The 16,568-nt window shown below is 49.4% G+C and overlaps 1 protein-coding gene across 1 annotated transcript in view; it reads left to right on the forward strand.

The window, feature by feature from the left end:
• The first annotated feature begins 5,549 nt into the window (after positions 1-5,549).
• PKP1 (plakophilin 1) overlaps positions 5,550-16,568 on the forward strand; it is a 48,884-nt gene continuing 37,865 nt past the window's right edge. Inside the window, exons 1-2 of the mRNA XM_009560590.2 lie at positions 5,550-5,949; positions 13,535-13,635. Of these exons, the coding sequence (XP_009558885.2) occupies positions 5,748-5,949; positions 13,535-13,635 (303 nt within the window). The 5' untranslated portion in view covers positions 5,550-5,747. The remainder of the gene's footprint in view (positions 5,950-13,534; positions 13,636-16,568) is intronic.

A 16,568-nucleotide genomic window follows, 5' to 3' on the forward strand; every position in this document is an offset into this window, starting at 1 on the left:
ATGGTGCCACATACCCCAGCCCTCCCTCCAACCACTCCTGGAAGCAGCAGATGTTCCTGGCAGGACCTAACTTGACTGCATTTACAGAGCACCACCCAGGTAACACTCATGCACTCCACAGGGCCTCCACTTGGTTTAACTCTGAGTTTTTTTGGGGCAGTGTGGGCTCTCATCTGAGTGTGGTTATTCCAAACTCAACCATCCTCAAGCACTGCCTCCATTGACAGCCACTGCTCCATTAACAGCACTGGACTTGCCAGACATGAGATGGCATGGAGAGGTGGGGACTCTTCAATCCATTAAACATCTAGAAACAAGGCCTTGAGCAGTCCTCAAGACCTAAAGAAACAAAGCAGGTAGATGAAAGCAGGGAGAAGGTGTCTACTACAGGGGTACGTCAGGTCTTCTGGGCATGGTCAAGCAGGATTGTCACTTGACAGCCTGTAGTGGGAACACAACCTTGTTGAGGGGCTGCTGTGCCCTCGCAGGCAGCCAAGAGACCCCAGCCCGAGCGCATGTGGCTGGACGTGGTGGGCAATAGCACGACCCAGACATGGAACCAGTTTCCCATGCTTATCCCGACAGCATTTCCACTTGCAAGGGAAGCCTCTTGCAGCAGCTCCAGGTAATTGGTCATTGAGAACAGGCTACAACACCGTCAAAGCTAAGTGCCACGAGCACAAGGAGTCCCTCATTGGACCCATTGGCTCCCACATGTCCCCTCCTGCCGGTATGACAGCCTGCCACCGTTGTACACCATCACCAGGGAAGTCCATGGGAGAAAAACAGCCCCAGAGATCGTGAGCTGAGATCTTCCAGCAATTTCCCAGGACTAGGTCTGCAAAGGAGTTTTTTTTATCCCAGACACACTCAAACACTGCCTCAAGCTTTGTCCTTGGGCTGCTGGGTGAGGGCTGTAGCAAGGAGGGGCTTTGCCAGCAGGGTCCCACATGGTAAGTCTTGGTGCGAAGCGTCTCCCTGGCAGTGCCTCTCTTCCACTGAGATGGGTGAGGAGACAACCACAGGCTGAGCTCACCTAAACTGGACATCGCCCTGGCAGACAGTACTGGGTGGAGATGAGAAGAAATCAGCAGTTCCTCAACAGATTTTTCAGAGACTCCGGAAGTGAGATGGTGACACAAGGAGATGAAAACTGGGTGGACTGGACAACTTGATGGCAGATATCTTTCCTTCTCCATCACCATCCTCTCCTCCCACGGCATCTCTCTGGTCCTTGGCCCCTCCTTGGCAGTTGCATGGCCACTCCTGGAGCTTGTTTCCAGAGTGACCTGCTGACCAAGGCATGTCTCTTTTTTTATCTACTGACAAACCTGCACAGCCCTCTGAACTGTAAGCAGTTCAGAGTTGCGATGTTGTTGCTCATCAAAGGTGGGACTTGAGATGAAACTGTTTGGCAGGGGATGCCTTGATAGCGCTGAGGCTGGATCTGCTGTGAGGCATCTGCAGGTTCTTGTCCAGAGCTTTAAGGGTGGTCTGCAGTCCACAGGTGTCCTGCTGTGCTTTGTGTTGTGATTACATGTGCCGAGGCCACAAATGGGCGGCAAAGGCAAGGAACCAGGAATGTGAGCTCATGGGGGTCCAGCTGATGAAGGCAAAGACTTGTCCAACTCTCCAGTCCCAAGATGGACAGTGGTGAAACAGAGGACACACAAGGAAAGGGTGGGAGAGCTGATTTCGTTCAGATAAAGAAAGGAAAACTTGGAAGGATCTTGCAGTTCTCTGCAGTTAATTAACTGGAGGATGCAGAGAAGATGGAGCCAGGTCTTCTGAGGTGCATGGGGAGAGGAAGAGAGGCAAACAGAACAAGCTGAGACATGGGAAATTCCTCTTAGATACATAGGAAAAAAATCACCATGAGCGTAGTCAAACACTGGGAGAGGCTAAAGGGGCTGTGGGATCTCCATCATCTCAACTGGGCAAGGTCTGGAGCACCTGGGTTCTGACCTGGTTCAGAAAAGCTGGCCCTACTTTGGGCAGAGGGTCAGTCCCTTCCTATTTAATTATTCCGTGTGTCTGCCAGGACACACCTCAGTGATGTGTTAACTGTGTTCCCAGGTACTTCATCTCCATTACGCAAGGCTTTCCTCTTGCTGTGTGTGGCCTCAGAACTGTTCTATGTCAGCTGCTCTTCCTTTTTGTGGAGAATCAGGGATTTCTTTACTTTCCTCACTTCAGCTCCCATCCACAATAGGACATCTCCAGGGCTTGGTGAAGCCTACCAGCTTTAACAAGGACCCATGGTCTGCCCAGCACTCCCAGCTTCTTTTCCTCCCACAGCATCACTCCTAAAACATCTCAGTGTCACACGTGTGCAGGGAGTGGAGGGAAGGTTTTGCTCAAGAACAACCTGTCCACACGTCACATCAGGCTTCTGTGTGGCTTTCCTCAACTTGGCAGCCCCGTGCTCACTTTCAGCTGGAACTTGGATACGCTATTGGATCTGAGCTCTCCATCTGCCCCACTACTGTGGTGCTTTCTGGTCCCACAGAAGAAAGAGAGCCTTTCATGAGAGGCAGAGTGAAACTAAGGCTTTGCAGATCTAAGAGCAGGTTTTCTCCTGGAGAAATCTTGCCAGGCTCTGGGCAAACTCATCTGTGCTGGGGCAGGGCTGAGTCACTGCTCAGAAAACGGCATTATCCTGGGAAATACAAGAAACTCCCAGCACCCTTATCTCTGTCCCTCCTGGTGGCCACATGCCCTAATGAAGAAGGAACTCTAGGTGCTAAGAAACCCCATGTCAGGAGTCACTGTCACTAGTTTTGGGGGGCAGCTTTGGTAGATTTTGCAGCCATCTGTAGACACTTTCAGCTGAGAAACACCCGGCAAGTTTGAACAGCAAACCCTGCCCGGCTCTGGGAGCAGTATTGGGCCAGAGAGCCCTTTGATTGCGATCAGCGAGTTGGCAGTTATCCCAAGAACTCGTACAAAAATGCTTTGAAGGGGCCAGATGCACAAGGCGTGTCCCTGTGTGGGGCGCGGAGCCGTGATTCACAGCATCACCATGCAACGCTTGGTGCACGCACATGCAGCCATCGCACCGCAGCTAAGGCCCCTGTCTCCCTCAAATCACCGGTTGCTTGTTTATTTTACTTTTTTTTTAGCCCTCCAATCTTTTACCGATCACACCCCAAATTCGACATGGGTTTTGTCTCTCTTCCAGCCTTCTCCCACTGCTGCCTGCAAGCTCCCAGACAGAAAGGCAGACAGGGAATTTGCTCCAGGCGCTGGTAGATGCAAGCTCTGCCGCTGCGCCGATGCTGCGCTGGGCTGGCTGGAGATGACACTCACCATGCCCTGCTAGGTAAGCATCCCCAGCCCGTGATTCAGAGTAGAAACAGCTGTTTGCATAGAAGTGCAATAAACTCCCTCATTTAAGTACCTTTTACTCTTTTAGGTATGGATTTGTAGTCTGTTGCAGAAACTTGGGAGATTCCCCTCCTTGGGCTAGAAAAGCTCATCCGAAGAAACTATTGTTTCTGGAAAGCCTCCCTAAGCTCCCTGTCCCCATCTCCGCAGCCCAGCTCAGCATTTTGGGTGAGTTATGAAACAGGGCAGATGCCAGAACACAGCATTTGTTTTATCCACCAGCAAATGACGGGATGTGATAAACACTTGGCTCTACCCATGCAGGGACAGGGTGAGGGCTGTTCTTTGCCCGGGGGGAAATGACATTACAGGTTTGCAAGAGCTGGGCACTTTGTTGTGCAGAAGCCACCTGACGCTGGCAGCCTGTCATTGATTTGCGAAAACATCGTTTGGCATCGATAACAAGCTTTCAGGAGAAAGAAGGAGGACAGAAGAAAACAACACCAGAGTAGTTCTTTGCTGTTGGAAAGAAGTTGCTACCTGCACTTTAGGTGCACAGACTTACCCCACTCTGTGAAATGCACAGGAGCAGCAGAAAATCCTCCTTCATCTCACTGGGCATTTGTTGGCCCCCTGGGCTCAGGCAGCCATCCCCCCTCATCCTGGCTGGCCCTGCCTGAGCACAGTCTAGATGTCCAAACTGGTTGGGTGATGGAGCGGAGTGGAGCCACTGCATCCCATCAGGAGAAGTGGGGAGAGGGGACCAGAGGTAATTACCCATTAGTTGCCCTGGTTCTGTGTCTGATTGACAAAGCTTGGGCTTCTGAAGTTGGGTTTTACTGGAGGAGCATCTTGGAGCATCAAAAGCAAAAGCTACACAACCTTCATCTTCCCTAGGAGTGTGCCCTGTGCTTTCCGATACCGCTCTTGTTCCTACAGAATATGAAACATGGCTGCGTGCCCACAAGCCACCAGGGAAACATGAACCCTGATGAATGGCCATAAAATAAAGTGTTTTCCTTCTGCTTTGAAGGAGGGACCCAGCACCTGTGAGCAGCCAGGCCTGGGCACTGCTGATTCCTACTGGAGAGAAACCCCAGAAGTCCTCTCCGCCGCAGCACCCTCTGACCATCATCCTGCTCCTCTTGGCCCCTCTCTGGGCTGTGTGCTGACTCAAGCATCCAGGACCAAGAGTGGCCCAGGGAGCTTCTGCCCTGTGCTCCTTCCCTTTGGCCTCCCTCTTGATGGGGTTTGTGCCTCTTCCTCTGCGTTAGCCTCTTGTGACTTGGCAGGAGCTTTGTCAGCGCTTGCTGTGACCTGAAACTGGTCTGAGGTGTTCGGTTCTCTGCAAACGAGTTGCTGCAGTGTGGCTTGGCAGAGAGAAAGTTCCCTGCTCAAATTCATAACCCGGCATGTCATTTCTTGCACAGCCATCTTATCTTCTCTTCTGCTTGTTAAAAGTCCTATCTTTCTCCATGCTACCCCAAGATTGCTCCAACTCTTTGCCTGTGGCTGCCCTGATTTCTCCATCAGGCTGTCCCTACAGAAAGCGGGACCTACTTTGGGAAGGGATCTCGCTCCAGGAACACAGCAGGACCCTGCAGCCAGCAGGACCCTCCAATACCCCTGCGTAAGGTTCTCTGCAGCCCTGGGCCCAGTGGGGTGGGTTTGCAGTCTCTGCAGGCAGAGGAAGCCTTTTGCAAATGTGAGCTGGACGCATTGACACAGGAGCATCTCAGCAGGATGGATCCTGGACCCCCAGGCAGGAACAGGCGCTGCGGGCAGCATTGCTTCTCTGACCCATGACACGTGCGATGCTGCCTTCTACTAACAGAGGCGTCCCCAGGCTTTCAGCACCATTTTGATCCAGTTTAGAATAAGGGAAATATCAAACTACAAGAGGAACAGGCTGTATGGGAGCTCCTCCAGCTCCTCCAGGTCCTCCTACCCAGACCCATCAAGCCTCATCCATGAGCTCTTCCCAGTGAAGGGCATAGCAATGTCCATGCCCAACCCTCATGCTTCCCAGGCTTGCCTGATCCTCGTTGGTACCTGTACGTTCCCCCTGACCTGTCCACTTCGGTGCAGGCTGGGGGAGGCAGTTTTGGGGTGAGGGCAGTGGGGAGCCGTGTGCCCCGCAGCGGCAGAGCAGGGGCTGTGAGCGAGCCGCGGTGGGGAGCGCGTGGGTGTGTGCAGGCAGGGCTGTATATCCAGTCTGGCAGAGGGTGTGCCTGCTCACACGCTGGGGAGCTGAGCTGGGAACAGGAGCCCTGAGACACCCTCGGCTGGGGGACGTATGGCAAGGAGGGGTTTGGGAAATTAACTGCAGCACGAAACGCGTTTGCTGTAGCCTTGTGTTGTGCGCGGTCAGGTGAAGTGCAGCCCCCTCTTCCCCCCAGCCCCACGGTCCGCTTGCAGCCATGCTTCACTCTCCACTGAAAACAGCGTTGGCGTATGAATGTTTCCAAGACCAGGCCAGTTCCACTCTGGCTCTGCCATCGGACCACAAGCTGAAAACTAAGGGTACAGGAAAACAGCGAGTCCAAGAGCAAGTGATGATGACGGTGAAGCGGCAGAAGCAAAAGTCGTCTGTGTCGTCGAGCGTGGGCCACTCCAACCGAGGTAAAATCCCACCGCGCTCTGGACAGCAGGGGGATCCCCTCTGGGGCAGAGCAGGTGCTGTGGGGTGTTTTTGTGGGGATTTGTTTGTGAGGACCAGACCGGTTCGCGTCTCTCTCAGGTTACCCCAGGCAGGGAAGGTCGAAGTCTCTTGCACAGGATGGAAGAGTTAGGAGAAGACATGGAGATGAGTGCATTGATTCCCTCCCTGGAGGAGTTGATCTCCCAGGAGTGCTGCACAGCTCCTCATCCCTGAGCCACCTGGACATTTCAATGTGGTACTATTAACCATCTGTCCCCTGTCTCTAAAGCTGGAATAGCTGCCTAACCTTAGCAAATCCTACCTCTGTGAGTGCCCCCATGGCTGGAATTCTCCACCAGACCCGTCCCCTCCTGTGGATGGACAGAGCTAACAGCACTGCTCTTCCACCGTGCGATGGGGCTGGGAGCTGTCTCCTGCAGGTCTTACTGTCTCCTGCGCGATGTGGCAAGAGGAGAGCAGGCACCTCTGCCTACACACAGCACCCAAACCTGAGCTCGGGATTTGCCTCTGAAGCTCCCAACATGTCTCCCATTCACAGGCTGAGAAATGTGGGAGCTTCTGGGACACCCCAGTGTGAGTGGGAGGAAGGAGATGAGTTGGGAGGAGAGATGTCCTTTTCCTACTGCAGTGGCTTGCACTGATCCCATGGGGATGCTTTGCAGCCCCTCTGTTTTGCAGGTGGGTAGCGAGGCGTGCAGGGGTCTGGGCAGCCCGTTCACTTCCGTGCAGTGAGTCTGTGCCATAGAAAGCAAGCAATCAGCTCAGTCCTGCAGAAGGTTTCCTACTGTAATACCTTCCTCTTTGGGTCAAGGCTTGGCAAACAGTTTTCTTTGCCGTTCTTGCATCTGGAGAAAACCGATTTGGAGGTCAACCCCAGCTTTCCCCAGCTGTGAGATACAAATCCAAAGGGTTGCGACAGCCACAGTGAGAACCCTCCTGGCTCTTGGAGGTGCTTTCACCAGCAGATCAGTGGCCCAGATAAGATCACCTAGCACAAGAAAACTGAGAGTTTGAGGGAGAAGGTGGTGCTGGGGCTGGGACTGAACCGATATGCGTGTAGTGGGGTGTTTGCTGCAAAGCTGGGTGAGCTGGGACGGTCTCTGACACCTCTTTCAAGGACTGTCTTGCCTGGCAGCTTTTCCAAGCTGGATCATAAGGCTGAATCCAGAACTGGTGAAGTTCCATGGTCCAGACTTAGGTTTTGGGATGGTTTACTGGAAGCTGAGTGGTGTAGGCTGCTGGGTGAGGAGTAGAGGTGGTGCTCTTGTAGGAGGTACCCTGGCTGTATGCATTGCAGTTGCTGTGGCTATGAGAACGTAGCAGCTTTGAGGAGGATGGAGTGTGTGAAGTGGCCCATGGTGGGCATCACCAGGACAAAATCTCTGCTTTGTGTTTTGTTGTGTGTTTGTGGACATAGAGTTCAGGAGGTGGGTGGGAACGGGGCAAGGAGAGCTTTCTTCTGTCACCAAAATGGAAGATGCAAATCTCCTCCTACCTCAACAGGGTTTATTGCTTAAGGTGTTATGGTGCCAGACCTGAGAAAATAAGATACAAACCAGGATGAGATGAGAGGCTCTAAATGCGGACTGGGGCACTGCCAGCCTCTCTTTCCAGCAGGGGTATTCCAAGGGGAAGAGGACAAAGAGATGCCTCCCACTCCTGCCCATAGGCAGGAAGGAAGGGAGACAGAGGAATTCTGCTTGAAGAGCAGCCCAGGTGAAACCTCTGGGAAAAGGGTGAAAAAAAAATCAAATTCCCAAGCTGGCTGTCTTTGCTCAACAGGCTGAAGCTAAACCCCTCCTCCAGACACCTTTGGAAATGCCTGGGAATGTGAATTGTGTGAAAATGTGCAGCTCTGGTTTCTGTGTCCCAGGGAAGCTGAGTCACATCCAGCTCTCAGGACCTGCCTCCAAACACGGGGCTGAGGTGAGCCCGTTCCCACCGCGGGGAGGTTGGCCAGCACCGAGGTCCTGCCTGCTGATTCACCCTGGCGGCTGCTCTCTCAGTGCATTTCTGGATGGAATCCCAGAAGGACAAGAAGTTGCAAGTGTGGATCTTAACTGCCATTGGTTCAAAGGTGTGCTGAGCAAACCTAGTGAGAGGCATTAATGTTTCCTACAAACAGTCTACAGGGGTCTGTCGGGCATAGGTGTCTGCCTGTTCAGATGCTCCTTCTGCACTCCCCAACGATTCCTCAGAGATGCTCCTCAAAAGCAGCTCAAGCTTGAGAATTCACCCCCTTGATAAATGTTGGCGTGCTTTGATCCCTCTCTGCCCAGACAGTTCCCTGTGTGTGTCCAAGTGTTGATCCAGGTCCAGTTGTCTGTTACTGCATTTTGATCTGCATTTTGAGAAGGAGCTGAAGCACAGCACAGAGCTCTGCTCAGCTTCAGGAACACGTGTGCTTGTATGAGTAAAGCAAGGAATGTGGACATAGTCCCCTCTTGCTTGTAGCAGGGTTAAGTGTCGTTATATCCCATAACTGGGGTTTCTTTAGAGGGTCAGCAGATGCTCCCACAGTGTCCTGCTGATTGAAGGATACATACTATTAGTTCTATTAGTTGGTTATTTGGACTCCAGTAGATGAAGGTGTTGTGGCTTTTCTCCGAAGGTCTGGTGTCACCCAATATGTGGACAAGCAGGGCAAGGCAGATGGCAGCAGGGCAAGGTGATCCATCTGGGCTCAAACTGGTGTGCACTGGGGTAGGGCAGTGAGCAGAAGCATAACGCTGCATCCCCAGTTGGACCATTTCTCAGCACAGCAGCTATAGAATCATAGAATGGTTTGGGTTGAAAGGGACCTTTAAGCCCATCCAGTCCCACCCCCTGCCATGGGCAGGGACACCTCCCACTGGATCAGGGGCTCCAAGCCCCATCCAACCTGGCCTGGAACACCCCCAGGGATGGGGCAGCCCCCACTGCTCTGGGCAACCTGGGCCAGGGCCTCCTCACCCTGGAGGAGGATGAAATGATGGAGGAGCATGAAGAATTACTTCCTAATATCTAATCTAAATCTTTCCCCTTCCAATTTAAAGCTGTGTCCCTCATCCTGTCACTCCAGGCCCCTGTAAAAAGTCCCTCCCAGCTTTCCTGGAGCCCCTTTCAGCACTAGAAGCTGCTCTAAGGTCTCCTCGGAGCCTTCTCTTCTCCAGGCCGAACAACCCCAACTCTCTCAGCCTGTCCTCACAGCAGAGGTTCTCCAGCCCTCAGATTATCTCCATGGCCTCCTCTGGACCTGTTCCAACAGATCTATATCCTAGTTATGTTGTGGATTCCAGAACTGGACGCAATAATCCAGGGTGTTTCCAGGGCTGGCTGCAGAGACTTCGGTCTGCGGAGTCTGCCCTCCTTGGGTTTTGGGTGCGTGGGATCTGCCCTTCTCACCATGGGAACAGCTGACTCGATGGCTCCCTCTGAATTTGTGAGTAATGCAAATTTCCAGGGAAAATGAATTTCAGTGGCACGGCAGGCGAAAAGGCCAGGCCAAGCTGAACCAGCTCCTCATAGCCCTCAGCGCTAGTCTGCAAAGTCCTCTAGCTAAAGAAATGTTTTGCCTGTGACTCGTCCCTGGCTGGCAGGGCATGGCAGGGAGAAAAGATCTGAAGAAACCCAACCAAGGAGCGTCGTATCCAACTGTCTCACGGCTGAGCTGTGATTTAGAGGTTTGCTATGCTGGTTGTGGCTGAAAGGAGAGAAATCCCACCCAGCTCTAATGGGATCCCGCCTAGGTCTAATGGCAGTCATTACTCTTATGTGAAGGAAAGAGGTGGTTTAGGGGATAGTGAGTCTTTTGAAGGCTTCTGTAGCCTTCCCTCAGCATGAGATGATTTGCTGAAAGCCATCCACTTTCCCACAAACCTTAGATTATTGGTACAGAAAAAAACCCAAACGGCTTCTGCTCGTAGGACAGAAGGCAGAAATGAAGTTTGGTCATTCCTGCAAAAATCTCAGGTGCTGGGGTTTCACTAACACTCCTCTCTCAGGAGGCACCCGGGCCTTCCTTTGTGCCTCCCAGAAGTCCCCTTCTTACTATGTTTTTCCTATGTTTAATCATCCTCATTGTTTTAAAGCCGTGCATAGTTTATTACTTAACTCGTCTAGCCTGCACTACCAGGGACTGGTTCTTGTCTTGCCTTTCCCTGCCACAGATTAATATTTATTAGCATGCAACCAATTCCACAATGCTCACTGTTAGCTCTACGTGTCCGGCTCAAATATTTCGCTGTCGTGCTTGAAAAATGGGACTTTTAACACAATTCTCCTTGCCATCAGTCCCTCAGCTTCAAGGGGTGTAAAGGTGCCTTTGAAGAAAGCAAATCACTCACCAAGTAGAGGTATATTGGGTTAGATGGAAGTCTCATTTTGCTCTGCGATGATCTGTAACAGCGAGAAAGAGGAGGAGGAGGAGGGCAAGGCAAGCATGTAGCAGGGCTCGCCGTGATTAAGTGCAACATCTTGCACTCCATAGCTGTGGCAGTTGGTTTTCACACTCATGAACTGTTCCACTGAAGTTAAAGGAGATTTTAGATTGACCACGCTTTGAAGAAAATGCCTTGGGGGAATGACAATTGGAGGTGGGAGAGAGGGGACCCTACGACAGCCCAGCCAGTGCCTGAGCTGCCCTCAGGGGTGTTTTCTGCCCACAACCATGGTCACTGGGAGACTGTGTTTCATCTGAGTGATTCGCATCGTTGCCTTTTCTGCCTCTGTCCCACTGTTATCTAGCGCAGTGGCTTTTATCGGCTCTGTGTTTGCCCAAGTGCCAGTGGGCACTTCAGAGCCCTAAACAGCTGCTTGGATGCCAACAAATGGCACACAGACATATGGACATAGCTAGAAAAAAGCACCATGGAGGCTTCTCCCCCAGAGAGCATTGCCACCCCCCGGAGAATGTTTTTTTTCAGGAGATTTTCTGCTTTTGTACAAGATTCTCAGGATCTGTGATCAGCTTTTATGGTCTTTACCCTTAAGGTGAACGAAAAGAGGAGTGTCCTTCCTCTCCCCAAGGGCTGGCGATACACCTCCAAGCTGGCTCTCAAGATGAACCAGGCAAGGAAATGTCTAAACTTGCAAGACTAAACAAAGACGAGGGTTTTTTTTTAAGCCACCTCCATCAGAAAATCCTCAGGTTCCTCCTGGCCTTCAGACTGAGCAGGAAATCACACTTGTGTGGTGGCAGGAGAAGCACCTTCTCCACCCAGCAAAGTGGCTTCAAAATGCCTTGAACATTTGAGGTCAGATGTAATTATATATTTACAAACTATTATATACAAGTTCTTGGAGGTGAAGGCAGCTCTCCAACAGATGAAGAACATAAACATTCACAAACTCCCTGGTCGCTTGAATTTGACCACGTAGTGGTGAATTTATACAGGAAAATTAGAGATGTGTCCAGCTTATTTTTGGTGTCTCCTTGCTCAACCCCAAAGTCTTCAGTACAGTGCATGGCAAGAATGGATCCTGAAAGGAAAAGCCTGGTCCCCGGGTAGGACTGGTCAGATCAACTTGTGAGTCATCCCTAGAAGCCCTTTCTTCCAACTGCTCGCTCACAGTTGCAGAAGAATTCTCCCAGGTGCTGCTGCCTGTAGTTACAACATTTGCACAGAACAAGAGGTTGGTTGTCAGAAAGAATTCCTGGGAAACTGTTAGCATGGGATTATCTTATCTTTGTGCTCAGAATTATTGTTATCAGCTAAGTCTGTGCATTTCCCCTGTCCTTGACATCTCCTTGGATGAATCACTTGGCCCAAATTAACCATTTCAAACCCTGTCTTGTTTCTGCTGGAGCGCAACGCTAGTGTGCTGAACTGGAGTTCCTGGGAAATCCAGGGTGAGGAGGGCAGCACAAGCTGAAGGACACAGTTATTGTTGCACCTCCTGTTGTGTGTCAATGGCCATTGCCCTGTCAGCAAGTTCTGTGCAACTTAAATTACATGAAGAAATCAGATGTGGAGAGATATTGATAGGGAACAATGCCAACCAAGTTTATAGGCTTCATGGAAAATGAGATCCTGTGGTTTTATGCACAGCGTATGTCTGTAAAACTACTCTACTGTTGTGTATCCTGCACTCAGTGATGCTCTTCAGATGCTGCCATCCATGCAGTCTTTCCCCTCTCTTGTTGACCATGGAAAGAGAATCTCATTATTTATACCACATCTACGGGAATCACCTTCCTGAGAAAAAGCAAGGATTTTTAGCCACGCACCAGATCACCATAACAGGTTCTGGATGCCTCAGGCAAGGCAATAAATTAGGTGTATTCCAAGGATCAGTGGCTGTAGAAGACCTGAGTGGCTTCAGGGCCTTTGTGGTTGAGCTTATCCAGTTTATCTAAGAGATGAGTCTTATCAACCATCAGAGAGATTAGGATGTTTCTGACGTTACCCACCAGCTTAGGTGCATAACGTAGGACAGGTAAGTCCTGATTTCACGTATCATTAGACATTCAGAGCTTCCCCTGGAAGTATAATTGGAGTGCAGTGTTTGCACTTCCTCATAACGGGACTTGGGATGCCACAATTATTGAGCACTTTCGGAAAAGAGACTTTAAAAGCCTTAAACTCTTTTGAATGACTTGAAGAGGGTTACGGTGTGGAATGAGAACAGCTCTCTTTTTTCTTGTAGTGACAAATGGAGCATAGAGAGAAATACTTCTAGGAAGGGTCCAAAGATTGCACTGCCAAGAACTATTGATGAGAGATGGCCGGAAGAGCCTTTAGTAGGAATCTGAATAAAGCCCTGAGAAATAGTAGAAATGGCTGATGCGTTCCTCCTGATTCAAGATATTTGCATCTTTACAAAACGTATCTGAGATCTAGTCTCGTACATCTCCCTGGCACCCTAAAAACAGCAACGGGGCTTAATATATTGTCAGGAAAAGAAAGTATAAATACAGAACGTAATCTTCTATAGACTGGAGACTGAAATTCAAGGCAGTGCTGATAGATTTTTTTAATGTTCAACTATTTCAGATCCTCATTTACTGATCATGTTTGTTATTTGTAGTTTATTTAATTGAGCAAACCTTTCTCGTGCTGCTGGTGTTGATGCCATTGTTGTTATTCAGACGAGGAAAACCAAACAGGCAAAGTATCAAGGTGGGTTTTGCCATCAGAGAAGAGGCAAATTTTATTCACTTCAAGTCATAATAAGGGGAATACGTTCCAGGTTGGGACCTTCCAGGCTGCGTATCACAAAATATCTTCAAGTTCCTCTCCTACAGCAAAGACCTAAGACATAGGCCCAGTCTTTGCCCCTGTTTCCTCTTGTAGACTGCAGATTTCATGGCACTTGTCTTTTGTGCTGAAAACCTTAGGCTGTTGCTTGTGGTCTGAAAGCTGGAGTTTCCAAGAACTCTCCAGAAATGGACATCTATGAGTTGCCTGTGATGGCAGGGGCTCAACTTACTGCCTGCCTTTTATATGTTCTGTTAAGTTTTCTAGCTCCATTCTTCAGGAACTAAACTCACTGGACAAAAGACCACTATGGTCTGAAGTGGTACATGCTGGGACCACTGACTGACTGTGATTTTTCCATTTACAGGTTCCATACACGATGGTTTAGTTGATGGTTATGGCTATGGGACATCCCGAGGAAGCTATTACACCAAAACCCAAACAGGAAACAGCAACTGGGGATATCCGGTAAGATACTCTTTTATCTGGGACCTGTGACATACTCTTGAGATAACCTCTACAGAAAGCACCCTCTACTACAACAGTCGTGTAGCACTTGCCCAAGAGAGAATATGCGTGGCTATGGCTGTCTTAGAAAGTAGTTCTGTGCAGTGGAAGATGATCAAGAACCCTGTGTCTAAGATGTATGTGGTTGGGTGTTTTAGTGTGGACAAGATCTAGTTTGATTTTGTAGCACAAGGGATTTGAAGCTGTCTGAAGGATCAGTCATGAGCTCAGACTCTTAAATCTCAGTTCAAGTTTGGAGCACATTCATAGCTCACCTGAAAGAGTTTCCATGTTTTTTATCCGTGCACCAAAACTTCTCTCTGAACAAAATTAGTGTGGTTGACTGGTGATGTCCACATTATTTACAACCTAGCTGTGCGGCTACTCCCAATCACACTGCTGGTGTAGACCCTTTTCTCTGAGCTTGGAAAAGAGGTGGTCCACTTCTCCCATAGTGATTTCTAAAGAACATCACACAGAATGCCAGAAAAACCCCACAGGTGAAGTTGTAGTAGTCTTTGTGCATCCCACAGAGGTCCTGGTCTTGTCCTTGGTGACTGAATCTTGGTAGGCTGGGAATCACCCCTAACCACTCCATTGCCTACTGGGACAGTTGTGGTGGTGTTACCCCTCCACCTCAGACCTGTATTCTATTCTTCCTTAATTTTCATCAGCTATAACGTCGAAAGCAAGTCACAGCTCTGGGATTTGAATATGGGAAAAGTAAAGGGCTCCTTTCAACAACTCGGACTGTAAAGCAGCTCCGTGTCAACCATCAAAGGGTTGAACCAGGAGAGCTGTTTATGTTGGCTCCAAGCACAGAGACAGAGGATTGAAAATTTTCCTTGTAGTTGTCAGATCTCCTGTTTGCAGTATCAGCATTCTTCAGCTTCAGAAAGACTTATCTGCTGTCTTTCTTAATGGCCATGGTGTAGCTTGTTTGCTTCAAGGGTGCAATAATGTCACTTGCTAGGTTTACATCATCGGGTTTGCTGCCTACTCTATGTTCAGTATGAAGGACTGGGAGCACTGACACATCTTTGAAATCTTTATTTACGTGGTGTTTGTTGACTTGTTTCAATGTCCTTTGCTGAGCTAGTTAGATCCAAGACAGTGCTTCTCCCTGGTCATACCAAAAAGGTGACTATGATAGGCTAGAGCAGAGGTCCATCCAGAGGTCTTTTCTTTAAAGAGAGAGGGAGCAAAGCTAGTGTTGTTGGTGTGAGGCTTTCTGTTCAATCTTGCTTATTCCTTGGCTTTTCCCAGCCATTACAACAGCTGAACAAGTGCTAGGAGTTAGAAATGCCATTTCAGTCCAGCACTGATGTTACTGTTCTGGTGAATAGCTTGCAAGATTATGATGAAGATTAGGGTCTCTGTGTACCATGGGGTACCATCCACACAGCAGCTCAGTAACTTCTGCTTCACCATGGACTTACACATCTCATGGCTTTTCTGTGAAGGGTTCTTCTGCAATTACTGATGAGGGAAAGCATTTCTCCAAACGTAAGGGTCTTACAAGCCTCTCATTCTAGATGTTTTTGGTGAAGGTCTTCAAGACCAGGGCTTCTTTAGAAAAGGGGACACGGACTCGTGAAGGATTCACAGCAAAATTTGGGTTACCTAACTGTGTCTATCAGAAAATCAGCCATTTAGTCTTAACAAGTTGTCTAGACTCCTCCCATAGCCAACAAAGAGAGAGGTATGAGGAGGTGATTCATCTTCCCTATCTTGGAGATCTGTCAGGTCAGGATGAATCAGCCCCTCTGGATGCCTATCTCCTTCCACTGGCAGCTGGATTGGATCAGGGCAGTCACCTAACAGGCAGATGACTGTAGTTAGGGGGGATGAGTCTCAAGTGCCATTGGCACATTGGAACATATAACCTCAAGCCTAAATCTGCTTAACAAGCTGAACAGTCATCATACTCCCCAACCACACTGAAGGAACATCCTTCATTTTGCTTCTTCCAGAAAAGCATTGAAGGCTTACACGCATCAGGACCAGCCTCCAGTCTGGGTTAACCCAGCTTTTCTCTGCAGACACGTTTGAAGCCTGTGCACTTTCCAGGCATTTTAGGAAATGTTTCCTATTTGTAATTCCTGGATTGTAAGACATGAAAACAAAGAGAAAACAAATCTGGTTTTGAAGGCAAAATTACTGGACTTTGCAGCTGGACCTACTGCTGTGAATGTTTCTGGGAAGTCCCAGTGTCCTTTGAGATGCACAGGTAGATTCAGATACTTCAGGCAAATGACCCACTAGAGCATTCAGGAAAATTGCTTACTCTTAATGCCTCTGGAGAAAAAATGGTGTAGCAGGCAATCTATGTCCACATTGGTGCTCCACAGCGCTTGCAAATTAGATGCTGCTCTTATCAGTGGCTCTAAATGACACCTTCATATCAAGGAGGTTTCGCATTTACCGTAGCTCAGCCACAGCTCTTAAATCTATTATTCCTGATTTAGTCCTTATGTCTGGTTTTGTGCCTTCTTAGAAATCTCAACCTTTTTGCACCTGAGTTTTCTTCCCAACCTTATATTCAAACATAGAAGAGAACAAAGAAATGATAGACGTGGACGGAAGAACTTGTTCATATTGGTGCTGTCAGCTCTCTCTGGATCAGCCAACATCTCTGAGTAAAACCTTTGTTTTACCCATTATTAAAGACTATTATTCTTTGTTCATAGCACCACTATAGCCATCACTGCCTTGGCCACCTCCTCATTGCCAGCGTAGGTAACACTGAAAGCAGTGGGACCACTCCAGAAATCAGTACTCTGAGGGCAGCAGGTTTGCACTTGGCTGCAGGGTTTCCTTGACTTACGTGCCAGGGCTTGGCTCAGCCTTCAGGGCTGAAATCCCCAGTTCCGTTTGCACAGTGACCATAGTGG

This window comes from Cuculus canorus, chromosome 24 (assembly GCF_017976375.1).
Source record: "Cuculus canorus isolate bCucCan1 chromosome 24, bCucCan1.pri, whole genome shotgun sequence".
NCBI lineage: Eukaryota > Metazoa > Chordata > Aves > Cuculiformes > Cuculidae > Cuculus > Cuculus canorus.